At 42.7% G+C, this 19,472-nt stretch overlaps 1 protein-coding gene across 1 annotated transcript in view; it reads right to left on the bottom strand.

Moving 5' to 3' along the window:
* Positions 1 to 19,472, bottom strand: part of L1CAM (L1 cell adhesion molecule) — a 1,053,451-nt gene that overhangs the window by 778,579 nt on the left and 255,400 nt on the right. The window contains exon 7 of the mRNA XM_082263926.1: positions 10,022 to 10,206. Coding sequence (XP_082120052.1) covers positions 10,022 to 10,206 — 185 coding nt within the window. The remainder of the gene's footprint in view (positions 1 to 10,021; positions 10,207 to 19,472) is intronic.

The raw sequence follows: 19,472 nt of genomic DNA, 5'->3' as shown, positions 1-19,472 counted from the left end.
CAGGCTACGCAAAGGGTTTTTTTTACGGTAATGGCTGTAAGACTGTGAAACTCTCTACCACAAATGGTGGTAAATGCGGGGAGTATGATTACTTTTAAAAGACTCTTGGACGTACATCTCAAAGATCAAAATATTCAGGGGTATGGGAAATGAATACGTCCACACACACCTACACAGGTTGAACTGGATGGACTATTGTCTTTCTTCAACCTCAACTACTATGTAACTATGTATGTACTAATTCTATGAGATTGATGTATATTTTACATGACTTGCTCATTCTCTCTGGATTGTGATCAGTCCTTTGGATTATTACATGGACATTGTTACTTATTGTATAATTTTCTTGATACAAATGCTGCCTTAATCTTTACTTCTAGAATGCTGTATACACTTATTGTGTGTCATGGTACTATTTTGTGGTTGTTTTTGTCATCCTTTTGTCTATTTTATGACAAAAACTTTAATAAAAAATAGTTAAATAAAAAAGAAGATACATATCTTGCTCAAACAGGGTAAGTTTACAGAGCAACTGATTGTAGCTACAGTAGCTATCCTATTAATAAATGTTTAAGCTGTAGGTATTGTAACCAAGCTGCCCTCGGTGTATCTTGGTGTACATGTATATGTTAATGCTTTTGAATGATCCACTAACATTTTTTTAAGTACATCATTTTTTCTACGCTTTTGCTTTGAAAAATTATTATAACTATAGTGAATTAAAAATTTAGCTCTACAGACTCCATTTTTAAACTCTCACAGATGGGGCAGGATCTCCTGTCCCATCCAGTGATCAAGCATCAAATATTTGAACAGAATTAATTCAAATAATTGACCCTGGCCCAACTGGTACATTGAAATGTTTGCATTGGGTATCTCCCCTGGCAATTTTTGAACATTAAAAGCAAAAGAGAGCGGCGCCAGCTTAGTGTAGCATAAGATTTATTGCACATTAAAAAAAAGTAGTAACTTACTCTGAGGTAAGCGTGGACAGGTACAATGGGTAAATAAACAGGGTCATCCATCCTCTGCTCCTAAATGCAGTGTGGTGAAGGAGGGTGGCAGGGTGCCGGTGTATCCGCGTGGAGGCTGTTGTATAGCAGCCTGTCCATGGGTTCAGCGGCGGCAGAGGACTCTCGGCGAGGCTCCAATTTCCTGCTTCCGGTCTACTCAACGTCACTTCCGGTGGGGAGAAGAGAAGACAGGGGTTGCACGCGCTCAGAGCATCTGCGCTCCTTCATCAGACGATGGGAGTGGCTATCTGAGGACAGGGATTTTTATACCCTGTTGCTGTGGCAATTGCTAGAACATCAGTCAGGAGGGGGCGGGGCCCAAAACACATATAGGTCAGGATGCTTATGTGACGTGGCTTCAAGCATAATCTTTTTTGCATCAGGTTAACAGGAAGAGTCTCTACAGACATGGCTGTGGGCCATGGCGAATCCACAACTAAACATATATGGAAGTAAAACTTAAAAAAAATTATAGATTTAAAAAATGATAAATGTAAAAAAATGAAAAGTTAAAAATAAAAAATAAATATGACGGTGGAAAGAAAAAAATTGAAGGTAAAAATAAAAAAGAGAATAAAATAAAAGGATGGGAGTAAAGATGCCAAGGTGCACCTGAACAATAAAAATGTTTAGAGCGTTACTTGATGAGCAAGATAGAGGGAATATAGCAATGGGGGTATAAATATGGCAGGGGAGGCATATGTATGACAGAAATGCAGAGGAAGTGTATAGCAATAAGTAGGTAATGGTACCAGGATATATCAAAATATGGATAGCGTATGGTCACAAACAGGTGCAGAATGTGAGCCAGGAACTATTTTTCATATGAGTACATGATTTCAGGAGTTTGCACAGGGATAGGTGGCATCACCTGGAATCCCAATGGGGCAGGGCAATAGGTGCATACAATGACTTGGCCTATGGGAGAGGTGGCGATATTGCAGTACACACCAAAGGTGTGTATATTTTCTGTAGTATAAGCATAAAAATGATAATAATAATAAAAATAAAGAAAAAATAATAATAATAAGCATAAGGAGGTGGGTTGAACCTAGGTTTTGCATATGTTATGAAAGGTGACATCTCGGTGGTGTATAAGCGCACTGACGTGCACGCATATTGGTAAATGTACATCCATGTGTACATGCGCACACACATCTGTTAAAGTGTAATGTTAATTTCTAACCCCTCATTCAAGCCTCCTGACGCTAAAGTGTCCAAGGTGCATATCCAGTAGTTTTCTCTGACGCAAAGTCGCTTGAAGCGTTCGGCGGGGGGGGGGGGGGAAGTGCGCGGGGATGGCTTCTAGTACCCACACCTTAAGTCCATCAGAGCTCTGGGAGTGATGTTCAGTAAAGTGTCGGGGGACACTGTGTTTATCAGAGCCCTTTTCAACCAGGTTTCGGTGCTCCCCAAAGCGTTTACGTAAAGTCCGTATGGTGCGACCTTCGTATAGTAGGTCGCAGGGGCACGTAAGACAGTAGATGACAAACTCAGAGGAACAGGTGTAGAAGTCTGTGAGAGTGTGGACTTTCCCCTTATTGGAAAACTCTTTTAGGCCATGTTTAACATGTTTACATATCAAGCACTGGACTTTGCGGCATTTGTACATTCCCTTGATTTGGAGAGAAAAGGTGAGGGATGTGTTGGTTTTGGGCCTGGTGGGGCGAACCTTACTTGGTGCTATTAAGATTTTTAGGTTTCTAGCGCGCCTGTATGAGAAACAGGGGCACTCGGTGAGGTCTGTTTGTAAATGTGGGTCTTCTTTTAGGATTGTGAAAGAAAATAGGGTGCGCTAACCATACAATTATGTGGCAGCACTGAAATGGGGAAAATAAATGTGAAAAAAGGTATAGTGCGCTCAACACAATCATAAATATTAAACATATGACATCTGGAATGACCCAAATATTATGGTGATCTTCATACAGTGTGAAAAACCATATGTGAAAATTCTTTATGCAAAAACATATAATTTATAACAATCGTGAAAAAAAATATATATATAAAGTCCTCCAATTGATCCAAATAATCTAAAATAGCCAAAGATCAAGCTTCCATCAATAGTGGATCTTCAATCTTCCTAATCTTAGACTGATATGTGAGGCTGAAATAGAAGAAATAGCCTCTTACCAGATAACACTAAACAGTGAGCCTTATTGGTGAATAGGCACTTTCCACATGTGAACAAATGAAATCAAGGGAGGTGACACCTCGGTGGTAGTGCAAACTTCTTACCAGAAGTATGTAGAGGGTAGGCATAAACCACTGTTGTTTATATGGATGCACCAGATAGAAGGTATCCAATGGCGGTTTCAACGCGTGGGCTGAATGTTTCTCCACTCCACCATATCCAACTCACCGATGTGGCTGGCGATACTGTACTCTAATGTACTGTAGCTCTCCCATAACAAAAGATATAAAGTTCCAATAGTGCATTGTCCTTTTAAAAAAACTTTATTAAAAAAGAAACACACTTACATGGCCGTCACGCCACACCACGTGTTCCGCACTGCAGGCGGTCACGTTGGGTACACTTGGAACCATTGTTTATGCCCAATTACTTCAATTTGCCATGTAAGTGTGTTTCATTTTTAACTACTTCCGGTCCGCGCTATAGCCAAAAGATGGCTACAGCGCGGACTCGAATTTCCAGGAGGCCGTCTTTAAACGGCCTCCCAGTAACAGGCTCCCCGCGCGCTCCCGCGAGCGCACATCGGGGAAAATCTGGCCAATCACAGATCGTGGTAAATGACCAATCACAGATCGGCCCATTCAATGAAAGATGATCTCATATGTAAACATATGAGATCATCTCTCGTCGCCAGCTCTCTTCCTCACACAGAGACTGCAGTGTGAGGAAGGAGCAGAGCCGATCAGCCGTTCGGGGACACAGAAAAATGTAACCAGGGCACTGATCACCAGTGCCCTGATTACAACAGAGGTAAATAAAATACAATGTGCCCACCATCAGTGCTCTCCATCAGTGCCCCCATCAGTGTCCATCTCGTTTTTTTTCAGCCGATACATAGATGACATAGTCATCATCTGGGATGTGGCTGGCGATACTATACTCTAATGTAGCTCCCCCATAACAAAAGATATAAAGTGCCAATAGTGCATTATCCTTTTTAAAAAAACTTATTAACCACCTGCCTACCGGGCACTTTCACCCCCTTCCTGGCCAGGCCAATTTTCAGCTTTCATCGCTCTCACGCTTTGAATGACAATTGCGCGGTCATGCTACACTGTACCCGTATGAAATTTTTATAATTTTTTTTTCAACAAATAGAGCTTTATTTTGGTGGTATTTAATCATCTCTGGGTTTTTTATTTCTTACAGCTATTGTAATGCAAATATGAATTTCCAGCGGTGGGTTTGACATAATTTTGAGCACTGATCGTGTTGTCATGGTGGTATAGCTCTAGGTCTAGGAAGGTAACTTTATGGGGGTCCGAGACTGATGTGAAAGAAAGCCACATATGATTATTATTACAGTGTTCAAGGAATGGGGGTATAAGGGAAGTGGGGCCATCCCAGATGATGACTATGTCATCTATGTATTGGCTGAAAAAAAACGAGATGGGAAGCAAAGGGGTTGTTCTGCCAAATGTATAGATGCTCCCAATGGCCCATGGTCAAATTAGCGTAACTGGGGGCGAAGTTGGCCCCCATGGCAATGCCTTTGATTTGGGTATAGAACTTGCCGTTAAACTCAAAATAATTGTGGGTAAGGCAGTATTCAATGAGATCCAGGAGAAAGTGTATTTGCCACGGATTGAGTGTAGATTCATTGTTCAGAAAGAAGCATACGGCCTGGAGTCCGATCTGGTGTGGTATAGATGTGTAAAGAGAGACTACGTCCAAAGAAAGCCAGAGGTAGGATGATTGCCATGAATAAGGGGATAAAAAATCGAGTAAATGTATACAGTAATCCCCCGCTACATCGCGGTTCAGTTTTTGCGGGCCCGGTAATTCGCGGTTTTTTTTGTAATGTTATTTTACTATATAAATCATTAAAAATGAAAGATTTTTGTGTTTTTCATAGCTCTTGCTCTGTCTCTAAGTATCTTTTATGTGTTTAAATGAGTTTCTATTGTTTTAAAAGTGTGTTTAAAGACCTTAAAATGCTTCTACACGTACAGTGACAGTAAAAAAACATGCCTACAATGCATTTTAATAGGGTTTTTCTATTTCGCGGAATTTCACTTTTCGCGGCTGGGTCCGGAACGTAACCCCCGCAATGGAGGGGGGTTTACTGTACTGTCTTTTATGTATGATGATAGTTGTTGGACAACCGGTTGCAGGAAGTGATCAATATAGATGGAGAAGTAGCTGGACACACTCTCCATGGCCGCAAAGATGGGTCTGCCTGGAGGATGAACGGAGTCCTTGAGGATCTTTGGAAGGTGATAAAAAGTAAGGCCTATGGTAAAAGTTGTGTTTGAGAAATGAAACCTCTGTAGGGGTGATAATGTTGTCCTTTGCCGCTTTGTCAATGAGGGTATGGGTTTCCACTTTAAAGTTAGGCAGGGGGTCGCTTTTGAGTTTTAAGTAGGTGGAGATGTCTAAGAGGAGCCTGGTGGATTCTTTTATGTAGTCAGCTCGGTTCTGGATGACAAGGCTACCCCCTTTATCCGCGGATTTATTGATGATGTTGGGACTCTCTGTGAGCTCCTTGAGGGCGAGTTTTTCCGTAGGTGTTAGGTTGGAGGCGGGGTGTATTTGATCCAGGGATGATTGGTACATGCGGCGTATGTCTGCGTGGACCACTTGGTAGAAACTCTGAATGTAAATGTATTGTAGAAGACCGATTTTGGCCGAAACATGGTGTAACGGACCGTTTCAGCAGACAAGGGGTTAAAATCCGTTTAGGCGATATGCCCCTTTCTGAGAGACAGGCACAGCTACTGCAGAACATCAAACTCCCAAACTGGATACAACATAGCACTCCAACCTGGAACCTCACGAATAGCTGCTAGCAGACGAACAGGAAAAGCATACATCAGCTTACACTCCTAGCAATCAGTCTCCAACAGAATACAGTGAATCCCCCCAAGAACGAGACAAGGCTCCGTGTTGTGGGTCAAGCAGTGGTCTGTTTATTGAGGGCTACCTGCCCCTGTATTTATACAGGTCTCCCACCTGGTGGACACTCCCCTAGGGGACCAAATGGAAGACTGTAACACAAACAGACATGTATCACATTACAGACTCACAGAAGCAAAGCATCCCCACAATGCATCCTGGTTTCCTCCCTTCTGCCCTGGAGACAACTGGAGAAGTAATTCAATTATCTCCCAGGACAAAGGCAAAACTCCATTACACACATGGGGACCCAAATACAGTAATATGCTTTAAAATACATAAAGTTACTTTTTATACATTAAACACAGACATGTAACATATCCCCAGATAGCTCAGGTCTGAGGGCACATTATGAGGTGAATGGCACGCAGACCACACAAGTACAGTTTAATTGTCATAGAGCCAGAGTCTTTAATTACACTAATATGCTCCATGGCATGGCTATCTGGGTTAAAACATTCACCTACACAAACTACCGAATTTCCCTGCATTCACCAAATCCATACGAATTAGAACCAGGGGCTGTTTGTTCGGTAGATAGAATCTACAGAACGGCTGTGCAGAAAGGGAGAAATAAATCCTTCTGCACCGTAAAATTAACCCTTTAGCTGCCGGTCCATAATCCAAAGGCAGCAGGCGGGCAACCAGGCTCCTCCAATGCAATGTGGCGAGGTTGGTCTCGTCACACATGGTATGCTGTATGGGTGGGGAACCAGGTAGGTGTTCTGCTCTGTAAGAGAAGGGCTGTCAGCGTCATCTGTATCTGGTGTTTGTGGTCCTTTTCTGGAGATCTTTTTATTGGCTTGGATGTGGAAGAACCATTACACTGTGAGGTTCCGTACTAATCTATTTAGTCCTCTGATGTGGAGATGGGGTGGTTGGAAAGGTTGAAGATTTTGATAGTCTGCTTGACTTTTCCTTTCTGTCCAGGTCTATGCTTTCCCCCTCTTCTGCCTCTGGGTGAATTTTCTTTTTGAGCAGGGCAGAGGGTGTGCACTAAAAAAGGCTCAGAAAAAAAGGGGGCTGGTGGGTTACTGGGGAGTGTATCCAATGCAGTAAAAAAGCAATATGATTAGCTTCTGTGGTTGAAGGGGATGGAATGGCCACAGCTGCTGTTCTGTTGTGTTGTGGGTCTTCCGTTCTTGAGCTGGTCTGGCTGGGTGGCCTAGATCCGGATGTACAGAGGTGTTGTGCAGCGGGCGAGGTTCGCCGGGGTCTAGTGTTGTCAAGTGGGGAGGGGGTGATAGAACCTTTTGAGGATCTAGTGGTTTTATTGCCTATTAGACACGCAGAATCTGTCCCAGGGATATGTGGTGTGGAACAAGGTTTAAGTGGATCAGGAGGTTTTGAGGAGTCCTGTCCATGTGATGAAGGATGGGTAGGAGGGCAGTAAGTTAGATTCACCACAGGTCTCTTGAGTAGAGAGGGTGTGGGGACGGGGCGACAGTCCATGAGAGGGACTGGGCCTTTTTGGTTGTAAAGTTAGATGATGGGTGTATGGATTTCCAATTGAAGACTTTTCTGAGCGTAATCATCTACATCTCTTCGTATTTTCTGTATTTTGTTTCAGAGGAGGGAGTCTAGTAAACAATTTGGTATTCAGTTTTAGCTTCCTAAGTCATGAGGGGGGAAAAGGGGAAAATTATTGTTGCCATGTCTCATCTTCTGATTGACTCAGCTGTGCCAGTTGCTATGTGGTCTATCACTATGTTGCAATCCTAAAAACTCAGTGCGGGGGAGGGAATGTCTGAAATCCATTGAATTACACAATATAAGGATGTGTACATCTCCCCTCCCCTGATCCGAAAAAGTTTGCCGAGTGGTGGACGAAACCCGTCATCCAGTGATGGCTGTTACTCCCAGATGACAGGCAGGTGTGCTCTGAGCTGCTTATGAAGCCTTACAAACCGATGTGTGTGGAGAGACACTGACCAGCTGTAGCTGCCATACTCACTGCACTTTATATTGGAAAAAGGAGAAGCCAGCTCATTGGATCACCCTCTTCAGCCTCATCTCCCCTTGCTAACACAGATACTTCATTTTGACACTCTGTAACTGGCTTCTAAGTTGTTAATCACCAGCCTGATCATGGTCAACTTTGGAACTTCATATTGGGGGCACAAGTGACAAGAAGCAGTGAGGATTACACTCCCCATGTTTGGGTGATATAGTATCCTGCTTAGGCTCCCCTCTATCTGCATTGAACCATTTATCCAAGGTGGATGTGTGCTTGAAGTTTTAGCCATTATACTCTTTGATTTGGATTACCTGACATCAATCGAATATACCGTTTTTCCATTCACCTATAGTCAGTCTCAGAATCTCCCTTTGGATGGACTTTGTATTTACACCAGCAAATGTTTCATCAGGTGTGTTCCTCTACAATGCTGATTAATTGGATCAGCTCATGCTGCCTTATCAGATATATAGCACTCTGAAGAGCGACCCACACCTCCAACATTGAATTTGACTTATTGAAATGTGATACACTTATCATTGTGGTTATTAACTCACGTTTCAAGTTGATTTCAAGTCATGTAATTTATGCCAACCATCACATTGCTACTGTGCTTTACTACATAGTGGGAGTTCTGATATCTGCACTGGACTGTCTATCAAATGTGGATGTGTGTTTGAACTTTCATTCATTATACTCCTTGATTGGAATACTTGACATCAGTGGAATATACTCCATGATTGGAATTCTTGACAACAGTGGAATATACTGTTTTTTCCATTCACCCATAGTCTCAGAATCTCCTTTTGGTTGGACTGTGTATTTACACCAGCAATTGTTTCATTAGCTGTATCCTCTTACTATGCTGATTAATTGGATCAGCTCATGTTGCCTTATCAGGAATATAGTACTCCGAATAGCGATCCACAACTGAAGAGTGATCCACACCTGCAATATTGAATCAGATTTTTTGAAATGTGATACACTTACTGTGGTTTTCAATTCACGTTTCAAATTGATTCCAAGTCATGCAATTAATGCTAACTTGCTATTGTATTTCACAGCATAGCGGGAGTTTGATATTTGCTTATTCTACAGCTGTGACATATCCCCTGTATTCATTCACCTGCACTGTCATTGGGATGTTCTTTTAATCATGTTAGTGTCATGTCTTGTGATTTGTGTTTGCAGATATGTGTGACAACATGTTATTAATTCTCAATTTTTGAATTAAGTATTTCTTTTTACCCTTTACACCGCGCGTGGGTATCGCCTTATCTTGTGAATGGCTACTCCCATTCCATTTTGTTTTTGATGCATCAGCCCTTAAAACTGGTCAGCGGTAATACATTCTAGAGACCGTGACTGCATGCTTTCTAACAGGAGCCTTTACAGGAATTTCACTGTACAAAGTTAGTTGAGCAGTTTTCCTCCTTGATGCAATTTTATGTGATATAGCAAAGTCTACGGTATAAAGAATGTCTGTGGGTACCAGTTTTGCTATTTTTTAATAAAGGTCCTATGAAGGTCACACAATGTTTGCGAGCTGCATTTTTTCTATAGAGTAAATCAGGCCACCCTTATCATCACATGCTCTGAATTCAGGTACGTAAAAAAAAAAAAAAAAAAAAAATGGAAACACATTAACAACATCTTACTTACCTTACCTTTTAAAGACTTACAATATACTGTATAATAACCTGTAAAATTTGTTAAAAAAACAAACTGTTCTATTTGTCCAAAGAGGTTCTATAACAACTAAAGTACTGATATCTCACCAACAATTTGAGCCAAGTGGTGTACGTGTACTTTAAAATCAAGAGTGCCTCTCTACATAAGGACTTTGTTTAGGATAATCTCCTTGTTTGTGCATCCTTTTTTAAAATACCTTAACATTTTACATTTTATTAACTGTAATATCAGATACTGTATATAATTTAGTAACATAAACTTGAGACTTACACTCCACTGTAACAATGTATTTGTGGCGGACATCCCCTTCTGAGTTCTTGGCAATACACTCGTACTCTCCATCATCATCTTCATTCACATTTTCAATACGAAGGATCTTCTTATATTCATCAAAATTAAGGCGACTAGGGTCCATATTACCAGTGAGAGGCAGCCACTCAATGTCTGGAGTCGGGCTATCCAGAAAAACAGATTAGAATAAAAAATAAAATAAACAAATACTACGTGTCCTGCATGTACAGTATAATATACTAGAATGTATGACTACGCTCTCAATCATCGCAAAGCATATACAGTAGGCTGGTGGGCATGAGTTTTTCAATGGCTATATCGCTTCCGGCAGCATGATCCACAGACAATTTATTACATGTTGCTCGTGCCAGTAGATCCAATATTTATTCATCAGGCTGTCTAGCAAAAATGGCATTTACTGTTACATAAAGTCTCAGTTCCAGCTGCTAAATTATCAGAGCAGCTGTTAAGCAGTAGTAGAGTGCTATACCAGGTAAGCCATCAATTACTGCAGAAAGTTTGAAGTTCAAGTGATACCTTTTAACTTAAAAAATAACCAAACCATTACCAGTGCACTGCTAGTCCACTACATGAATATTCAATAAATTGTTGCTACTATCATTTGTATTCCGACATCATTCAGTAAACCACATAAACAAAAAATAGCGTGGTGCTGCACAAATACAGTGCCTTGCGAAAGTATTCGGCCCCCTTGAACTTTGCGACCTTTTGTCACATTTCAGGCTTCAAACATAAAGATATAAAACTAATTTTTTGTGAAGAATCAACAAGTGGGACACAATCATGAAGTGGAACGAAATTTATTGGATATTTCAAACTTTTTTAACAAATAAAAAACTGAAAAATTGGGTAGGAAGGACTTGCCCTGACACAATGCTGGTGACTGGATCTACCAGGATAGAGCAGACCTCGTGAGTCAGCTCAAGCGTATCATTTTGCCTAAAAACTGTGGATCTCTGTTCCATTTGGCAAGAATCTCTTTTTGCAGAGGTCTCGAGTGAGACTGAGCAAACGGAAATGCCTCAAAAGGTTGATGCCATCAGACCCAGGGCTCTCATGTAAGTCTGCAGTAAGGACAGATCGGATTCCAACAGCAGCCCGATCACTCCCTTCAACTTTTTAAGTTTTTCCAGGGGAAGAAAGACCCTCGCCAAGGCGGAATCTAGAGTCAGCCCCAGATAATCCAACCTCACTGAAGGCTTCAGAGCAGATTTTTTTAAATTTGTAAACCACCGGAATTCCTGAAGGGTCTGAACTGTAATTGACAGATCGCCCAAAAGAGCCGAGTGAGAGTCCGCTCTCAATAGGAGATTGTCCAGATATCCCAGGATCGCAAACCCTTTTTGAAACAACAAAGCCAATACGGGGGCCAGTACCTTGGTAAAGACTCTGGGAACAAGATCAAAAGGGTAACGCCACAAATTGAAAATGCTCCTCTGCCACCGCAAACCAGAGAAATCGCTGGTGTCCCGCGTAGATGGGGATGTGTAGATATGCATCTTTGATATCGATAGAGGCCAGAAAATCCCCCTGATTTAAAGACACTACCACCGAATGGATTCCATTCAAAACTTATGCACCCGCACAAAGCAGTTTAGAGCCTTGAGGTCCAGGATTGGACGCACCTTGACCTCCTTTCTGGGCACCGTGAACAGGTTTGAATAGAAACCTTGAAAGCGTTCCTACAGAGGAACCCGGCACAATCACTCCTTGAGCAAGGAGATCTTGCACTGCATCTCAGAGATCCTTCAAACAATCCGGAGACAGGCGAAGACTCAACTGAAAGAACCTGTCCGCCGGCCGGGACTGAAATTCGATCTTGTACCCAGAACAAATCAGTTTGTGGACATTTGTCTAGAATGAAGGAAGTCCAGGGTTCCTGAAGGAAGCGCAGACATCCCCCACCCCAGAAAAGGGTGAGGGTGCCCCTTCATGCTGAAGAGGACTTGTCCGCAGAACCGGACTGGCTGGTCTTGTTCTTGCCTGACCATGGCTTTTTAGCCCCCCCATAATCCCTGAACAGCTTTCCTTTTTCTTGCCTCTTATGGCAATCCCCACAGCTGACACTCTGGCCACAAGGGAAGCCGCATCAAAGGATGCATCACACAGGAACACCGGGGCCTGGGCCATGTGGTCCATAAGTTCCAACAGCTCCGGAGAAACTAAGTCAGCATCTAGGTTCCCCTTAAAAACCTTTACACATTCCGTAACCATCTGTGATACCAGAACAGGCACAAAAATCTTTTTCAGGATTGAACCCACCAACACATGAAGGTGGCGGGAAAGGGATTCTTCCCGCCTGTCCACCGGGTCCGAAAACACTGGGGAATCTTCCACAGGCACTATAGTAGATTTGTTCAACCTGGATACAGGGTGATCCACCTTAGGCGGTACTGTCCAACGGTTCGAAACCGTCTCTGCAAAGGGATAACGGCGTTTAAAGCGCTTAGGCACTACTAGCATGTGCTTGATGCTCCTCCATTGTTCATTAACAATATCATGAAAATTCTCGGGACAAGGGAAAACATTGCCCGATTTTTGGGTTTTGCGGGTCCCTGCTGGTGTGGTCTCATCTGCCATTTTTAAAGTTTCCCTTACTGAAACAATCAGGGCTTCCACCAAAGCGCATTCCTGCGCTGCAGCTGAAGAGGACAAGTCCTCTTCACCATCTGATTGCAAGGAGAGGGATCCCTCATGGAGGGGGGCGTCCGTAACGACCATATCAGTCTCTGAATCAGAGGACCCCACCGATGATGGTGAAGGCAGCGCCCGTTTTCAGCTATTAACCTTTTTCATCACAAAATCTACCTTGGTCGCTAGGCTTTCCAGTGCCACTGAAATCGTGGCCAGCGACTGCGATCCGGAAGGTCTGGTAGTCGCACTAAGGGGATCTGAGGGTGAAACCACTGCCTGGGACTCCATAATTAGTTCAAAAGACAACAGGTGTACTGTCTCTTTAAGAGCGCTGAGCACAGTCCCCACCACCGATCACCGCGGTATGCGGAGTCCCCTTAAATATATGCAGATAGCAGAGTGCGCAGGGATATGCCCACAGAGACCCCCCAGTACTTTACCACCTCTCTGAGAAACCTCCAGAGCCAATCTGTGCAGCAGGAAAGTGAAAGTCACAGAATATGACATCAGCCTGGATAGAATGTGAAAGGTCACGCTGCCTGTGTAGCTCCATAGGGCTACACAAAAATGGCTGCCAATGCAAGTCAATAGGAAGCACAGGGAAAATGGCTGCACCATGCAGGTCAAAGGGGAGAAATTCTCCTTATGCCCACACTAAAGCTGGCGGCCCCCACTGTGCGCCATGCGGGCAGGGGACCCCAAATTGGAGGCCACAGAGGATCTACAACAAGATCCAGCAGGAAAAGGTACCATTTTAACCCCCCCCCCCCCAGGGCGCCCAGCGCAGCATAAATAGCGCCCCCCCCCCCCGGTGAAAACTGCAAAAAGGGCAGGAGGGGGGCAGGGCACAGGGCCAGGTATCCTGACAGGCCAGGGGGATCTTTTAGGAAGTACTAGGTCTCATCATCCTCAGGAGTGGGCCCACGTCCCCCCCAAGACCACTAAGAGATATGGGGGGGGGCTGCATTTACTCACCATACCATGGACTGGATGGGCTCCGCTCAGGACAGACCGCCTCCCAACCGGAGTGGGGGTGCTGCAGCCGAGAGGTACGCTGTGACTCAGGACGTTCCAGGTCATCGTGTCCCAGTGAGACATCCACTCACAGGCTCGTCCCCATCCAAAAACGGGACTCTGTTGTGGCGAGGCCTAGTGCGGGACTATAACCTGCTCACACTCGCAGGCCAGGCTGGGAGACCTTAAGGATCTAGATTATCCAGTGAGATACCTCAGCCAGCTATTGCTTGTAGTTCACCAGGAGGAATCCCCCTGAACACTAACTAGCAGAAGCGAGAAAAGAAAATAAAACAAAATATTCTTAAAAGAATAAAAAAAAACTGAGACTGAACTCGTAGCAGGAAACCTAGGTCCTAATCCTTCACTAGGCAGAAAAAAAAAGGTATGCTGGAGCAGGGTGTGTGGGGTTATGCCTATAGGGACAGCCCCTGTAGGCGTGGCAAACTGTTTTTGTACTACTCCTGTAGGGGGCAGCATAACCCAGTGGTATAAGAAGCTTAAGAGCTGCGTCTGTCAATGGACAATAGAGAAATTAAAAATTCTTTGTCATTTTGACAGACCACTGTTTATTGCGAACTTATGATTACTTTGAGGTCTATTGCGATTTAGCTAGCAGGCTGCCAAAAAAGTTAACATAGGCTCTGTGTTTTCCTGGTCTTTTTGGGCTTTGCCCTCTGTTGCTATAAAATGAAGGAAGGCTCTGCTCTGAGGCCGGCTGGAGAACATGGGAAGGAAGGCAAGCTGGGCTATAGATTTATGTAGCTGACACTCTCAATGAGAGCAACCTCTTTGTGGGCACCCAGGCAGGGTCCCACAGAATATAAAGTGGACTTTTTGAATCAATGGACTTTATCAGACCTCGGTATGGACTGGCAGTCTGGGGGGAAGAGAGGAGAATGAATACCTGTAAGAGACTGTGTTGAAATGTTTGTACTTGCTGCAAAGTTCTTCAGTAAAAGTTCCTTTAACAGTCTCAGAAGTTCTTTAAAGGGTTGCATTCAATACACATTCCCTACAGGGCTTGTACAGAGGAGATGAAGAGAAGGTATGAAAAGGACACTATGCAAGAGTTAAATGTGTGGAAGATACTGCTATATTGCAGTTGCTATGGGCAACCAGCATAGTGGTGTGAATGCTAAAGGAACCAGACAGTGGAAGGTCAGTACCTGGCAAGGGAGATGGTCAACACGGTAGTGAGGGGGTTGGTGTGCTTGACCCCCTCTCTAGCGATCAGTGCCCAATAAACGGGACCAACATTGCAGCACAGAGACCCAGAGACCTAGCCTGCAGGTACGGAAAACAAGGGTGCATAAGGAAGAATCCAAGTCAAGCTCATTAGTTAAAGAGTTCTGCGCTAAGGGTATGGTGGGAGCTTCTACTGTCACTGGGAGTGAGGTAGCAAGCTGCAGCTGTGCTGGTGAGTGGGACATAAGTTCCGTTGTGTCCCCCTGGTAACTGCTACATTCACAGTTTAAAGCTACAGTGTCATGGAAAGAGTGCTTAAAACATGAAATGTCTAAACCTTACAATTGAACTGTGAAAGGTGAACTGCTTGCTTCTGAGTTGGGGTGCTTCCTTATTTAGAGCTTTGCATAACCACAACCCCGAGCCTGTGTTGCCAGGACATTAGCAGGTGCGTTCATGAGGGTCCTTGTATCGTCCGCTGGCCCCACCCACGTGTGCTCTAATTCAGTTCAAGTCCTCAGACATGGATAGTAATCACTGTGATGTTTTTCTTTCAATCCTGCTGAGACAGTCCCTCCTTTCCTTACTCAAAAGCAGTAGGAGCACTCTCTTCAGCAAAGTCTGACCTCACCAGGTGTCCAAATCCCACCCTCCCTGGGAGAAGGTTCTTGGTCTTTTTGCTTCTCAGAGATCTCACCTGATTGTGGTCAGCTACGACAGGGATCTATTTAGCCAGCATCAGCTCAGTCTTTTTCCCACACAACTGCATGTTTAAACCCAGTCCTCTCCTCTATCCCCAACAGCCTGCTGACCCCTCCCTTTTTTTATTATTTTGTTGCATCAGCCAATCACTATCCTCTAAGACTGAATTAGACCCAGCCAAGATGGCTGCCCCCTGCACTGGAGACACTACATAGATGAGCATTGCTAAAGATGGCTGCTGCACTTCTGTATTAATGAATATTCAGTTTAACCCTGTCCACATTGCAGAAGGATAACATAGCCATACAAAATAGGAAGTTCCACAGCAGTTATCAGCTACAGGACAGTTTATGACAGTATAAATAATGCCTTCTGATAAGTAAGGAATATTTTTTTTCTATGTGAATATGATTTTATTGATGTTAATAAAGCAGTATTAAATCCAAATGCAAACATTATATTGCAGATTACGGTTTCTTAGATGTGATAGCTGCATTTGTTTCCTTTTCTAGACTTTCTTTCTTCTATTTTCATCCGGTGATCTAGCCAGATCACCAGGTGAAAAAAAGCCTAAAATAAAGAAAGCTAATACAGCCACTGGATCTAATGATTGGTAAGCTGCAATATTTTACATTTCTGAATAATTCCCACTACTGTGAGGCTAACTATGTGATGTTAATAACTATCTAGGCAGCTGCAACACTCACCCCAGTAATAACTGTAATCAGGTAGAAAGTTTACCAAATGCAAAAAATAAAATTAAATATTGCGACCTTGCAGCGCTGTGCACATGTGCCTGTCAATGTAGCATGTAGGGCGGAGCTTACTATGAGGCTTTGGTCCAGAGCAAAGGAGAGAGGTGTTTTCATCCACAGCCTGTTCCATGCCAGCACTTGAGCTGTCTTTACTGCAAGGAGCGGTAAACCACAGGATTTAATCCCGCTTTGTGCATTGATATGCCTGTCATTACATAACATTGTGAGTGTGGTTTTAAAAGTGATAATAAAGTAATTCTTGATTTTAACACAGACAGCAACATTAGCCTCTTTCTTTTATATTCTTTTTAAGATATATTGGAATTTTGGAGCTGCCTTGTCTTGAATACTTAGCAACAGCAGAGTGCTAGCCAGCTGAAGCTGATCCCAGCTCTTAAAGTGGAACAGGCATGTTATACCATCTTATTTTAAAGGTCCACAATATAAGGTGAGCAGACATCTTCTGTTTATCTGGTAGTGAAGCTCTTCTTCATTTTCTATAACAGAATGGTGATGCGCTGCTTATAAACAAAATAAATAAAGTTAGGTATGCAACTTGAATTAATTTAATATATGCAATAGTATGCAGCCTTAGCCATAATTAGTGGCTAAGTCATAATTTATGCAAATAAACCAATAAATATACCGTACTTGTAAGATAAAGCAATATGACATGTGTACACAAAATAATATGAACTTCACAAATCCAAACCAAGTTAATCTTGCCCATATCATAAGGAAATGTAGAGAAAACTTTCCATAGTGTAGTAGTTTTAACTAAACTTGAGGAGATATACAGAAGCACCTCAAAGGTTAACCTGCCCATGACCAAGACCAGAAAATCAGGAGTTATTCTTTGGAGGGTCCCTAGAGGAGAGAGGATATACAGTAGGAGGCCCTATATACTTTGGAGGATAACTGATATGCTATACTGTATGCCTTGATACAAGTGTGAAGGAGGTGAGAGTTCTGTGAGCACAGCTGTGATGGATCAGAAGTCACAGGCGACACAGAAGTATTGTAAGGTGATGGGAAACAAGCAATACAAGAGACTTTTATACACAAGAACTTTATTAATGAGAGCAGGAATTTTATTATTTATTATACACTGGAATACAGGTTTAATGAGTTGTAAGAGTTGGTTTGCATTTGTGAAGTTCCTATTATTTTGTGTACACATATGTTATACTGCTTCATATTGCAAGTACAGCTGCAAGAAAAAGTATGTGAACCCTTTGGAATGATATGGATTTCTGCACAAATTGGTCATAAAATGTGATCTGATCATCATTATCTAAGTCAAAACAATAGACAATCACAGTCTACTTAAACGAATAACACACAAAGAATGAAATGTTGCCATGTTTTTATTGAACACACCATGTAAACATTCACAGTGCAGGTGGAAAAAGTATGTGAACCCTTGTATTTAATAACTGGTTGAACCTCCTTTGGCAGCAATAACTTCAACCAAACGTTTCCTGTAGTTGCAGATCAGACGTGCACAATGGTCAGGAGTAATTCTTGACCATTCCTCTTTACAGAACTGTTTCAGTTCAGCATTATTCTTGGGATGTCTGATGTGAATCCCTTTCTTGAGGTCATGCCACATCATCTCAATCAGGTTGAGGTCAGGACTCTGACTGGGCCACTTCAGAAGGCGAATTTTCTTCTGTTTAAGCCATTCTGTTGTTGATTTACTTATATGCTTCGGGTCATTGTCCTGTTGCAACACCCATCTTCTGTTGAGCTTCATCTGGTAGACAGATGGCCTTAAGTTCTCCTGCAAAATGTCTTAATAAACTTGGGAATAAATTTTTCCTTCGATGATAGCAATCCGTCCAGGCCTTGACACAGCAAAGCAGCCCCAAACCATGATGCCCCCACCACCATACTTCACAGTTGGGATGAGGTTTTGATGTTGGTGTGCTGTGCCTCTTTTTCGCCACACATAGTGTTATGTGTTTCTTCCAAACAACTCAACTTTGGTTTCATCTGTCCACAGAATATTTTGCCAGTACTGCTGTGGAACATCCAGGTGCTCTTGTGCAAACTGTAAACGTGCAGCAATGTTTTGTTTGGACAGCAGTGGCTTCCTCTGTGGTATCCTCCCATGAAATCCATTCTTGTTTAGTGTTTTACGTATTGTAGATTCGCTAACAGGGATGTTAGCATTTGCCAGTGACTTTTGTAAGTCTTTAGGTGACACTCTAGGATTCTTCTTCACCTCATTGAGCAGTCTGCGCTGTGCTCTTGCAGTCATCTTTACAGGACAGCCACTCCTAGGGAGAGTAGCAGCAGTGCTGAACTTTCTCCATTTATAGACAATTTGTCTTACCGTGGACTGATGAACAGCAAGGCTTTTGGAGATACTTTTATAACCTTTTCCAGCTTTATGCAAGTCAACAGTTCTTAATCGTAGGTCTTCTGAGAGCTCTTTTGTGCGAGGCATCATTCACATCAGGCAATACTTCTTGTGAAAAGCAAACCCAGAACTGGTGTGGGTTTTTTATAGGGCAGGGCAGCAGTAACCAACACCTCCAATCTCATCTCATTGATTGGACTCCAGTTGGCTGACATCTCGCTCCAATTAGCTCTTGGAGATGTCATTAGTCTAGGGGTTCACATACTTTTTCCACATGGTGTGTTCAATAAAAACATGGCAACATTTCATTCTTTGTGTGTTATTAGTTTAATAAAAAAAAAATCGGACGCGAAATTTCGTGAACATTTATGCACTGTCAACTAAAAACGGTTATGAACGCTGAGCAAGAGAGAGAAAAATCAGAGGATATTTCGTCCGATTTCCGTCAAGTGTGTACGGGCCTTAAGCAGACTGTGATTGTCTATTGTTGTGACACATTTTTGACCAATTTGTGCAGAAATCCATTTCATTCCAAAGGGTTCACATACTTTTTCTTGCAGCTGTATATTCCTTAGTTTATTTGCACAAATTATGATGGATAAGGTTGCATAATATTGCATAGTTTGCACATATACTAAATTCATTCAAGTTTACAGATCACTTTATTCATTATGTTTATAAGCAGCACAGCACCATTCCATTATAGCATTCACATTATTTAAAGTGGAAGAGCAGAAGTTTTATTCACTTA

This window comes from Pelophylax lessonae, assembly GCF_965119305.1.
Source record: "Pelophylax lessonae genome assembly, chromosome: 7".
Lineage (NCBI taxonomy): Eukaryota > Metazoa > Chordata > Amphibia > Anura > Ranidae > Pelophylax > Pelophylax lessonae.
This window is presented reverse-complemented; position numbering and strand designations above follow the sequence as displayed.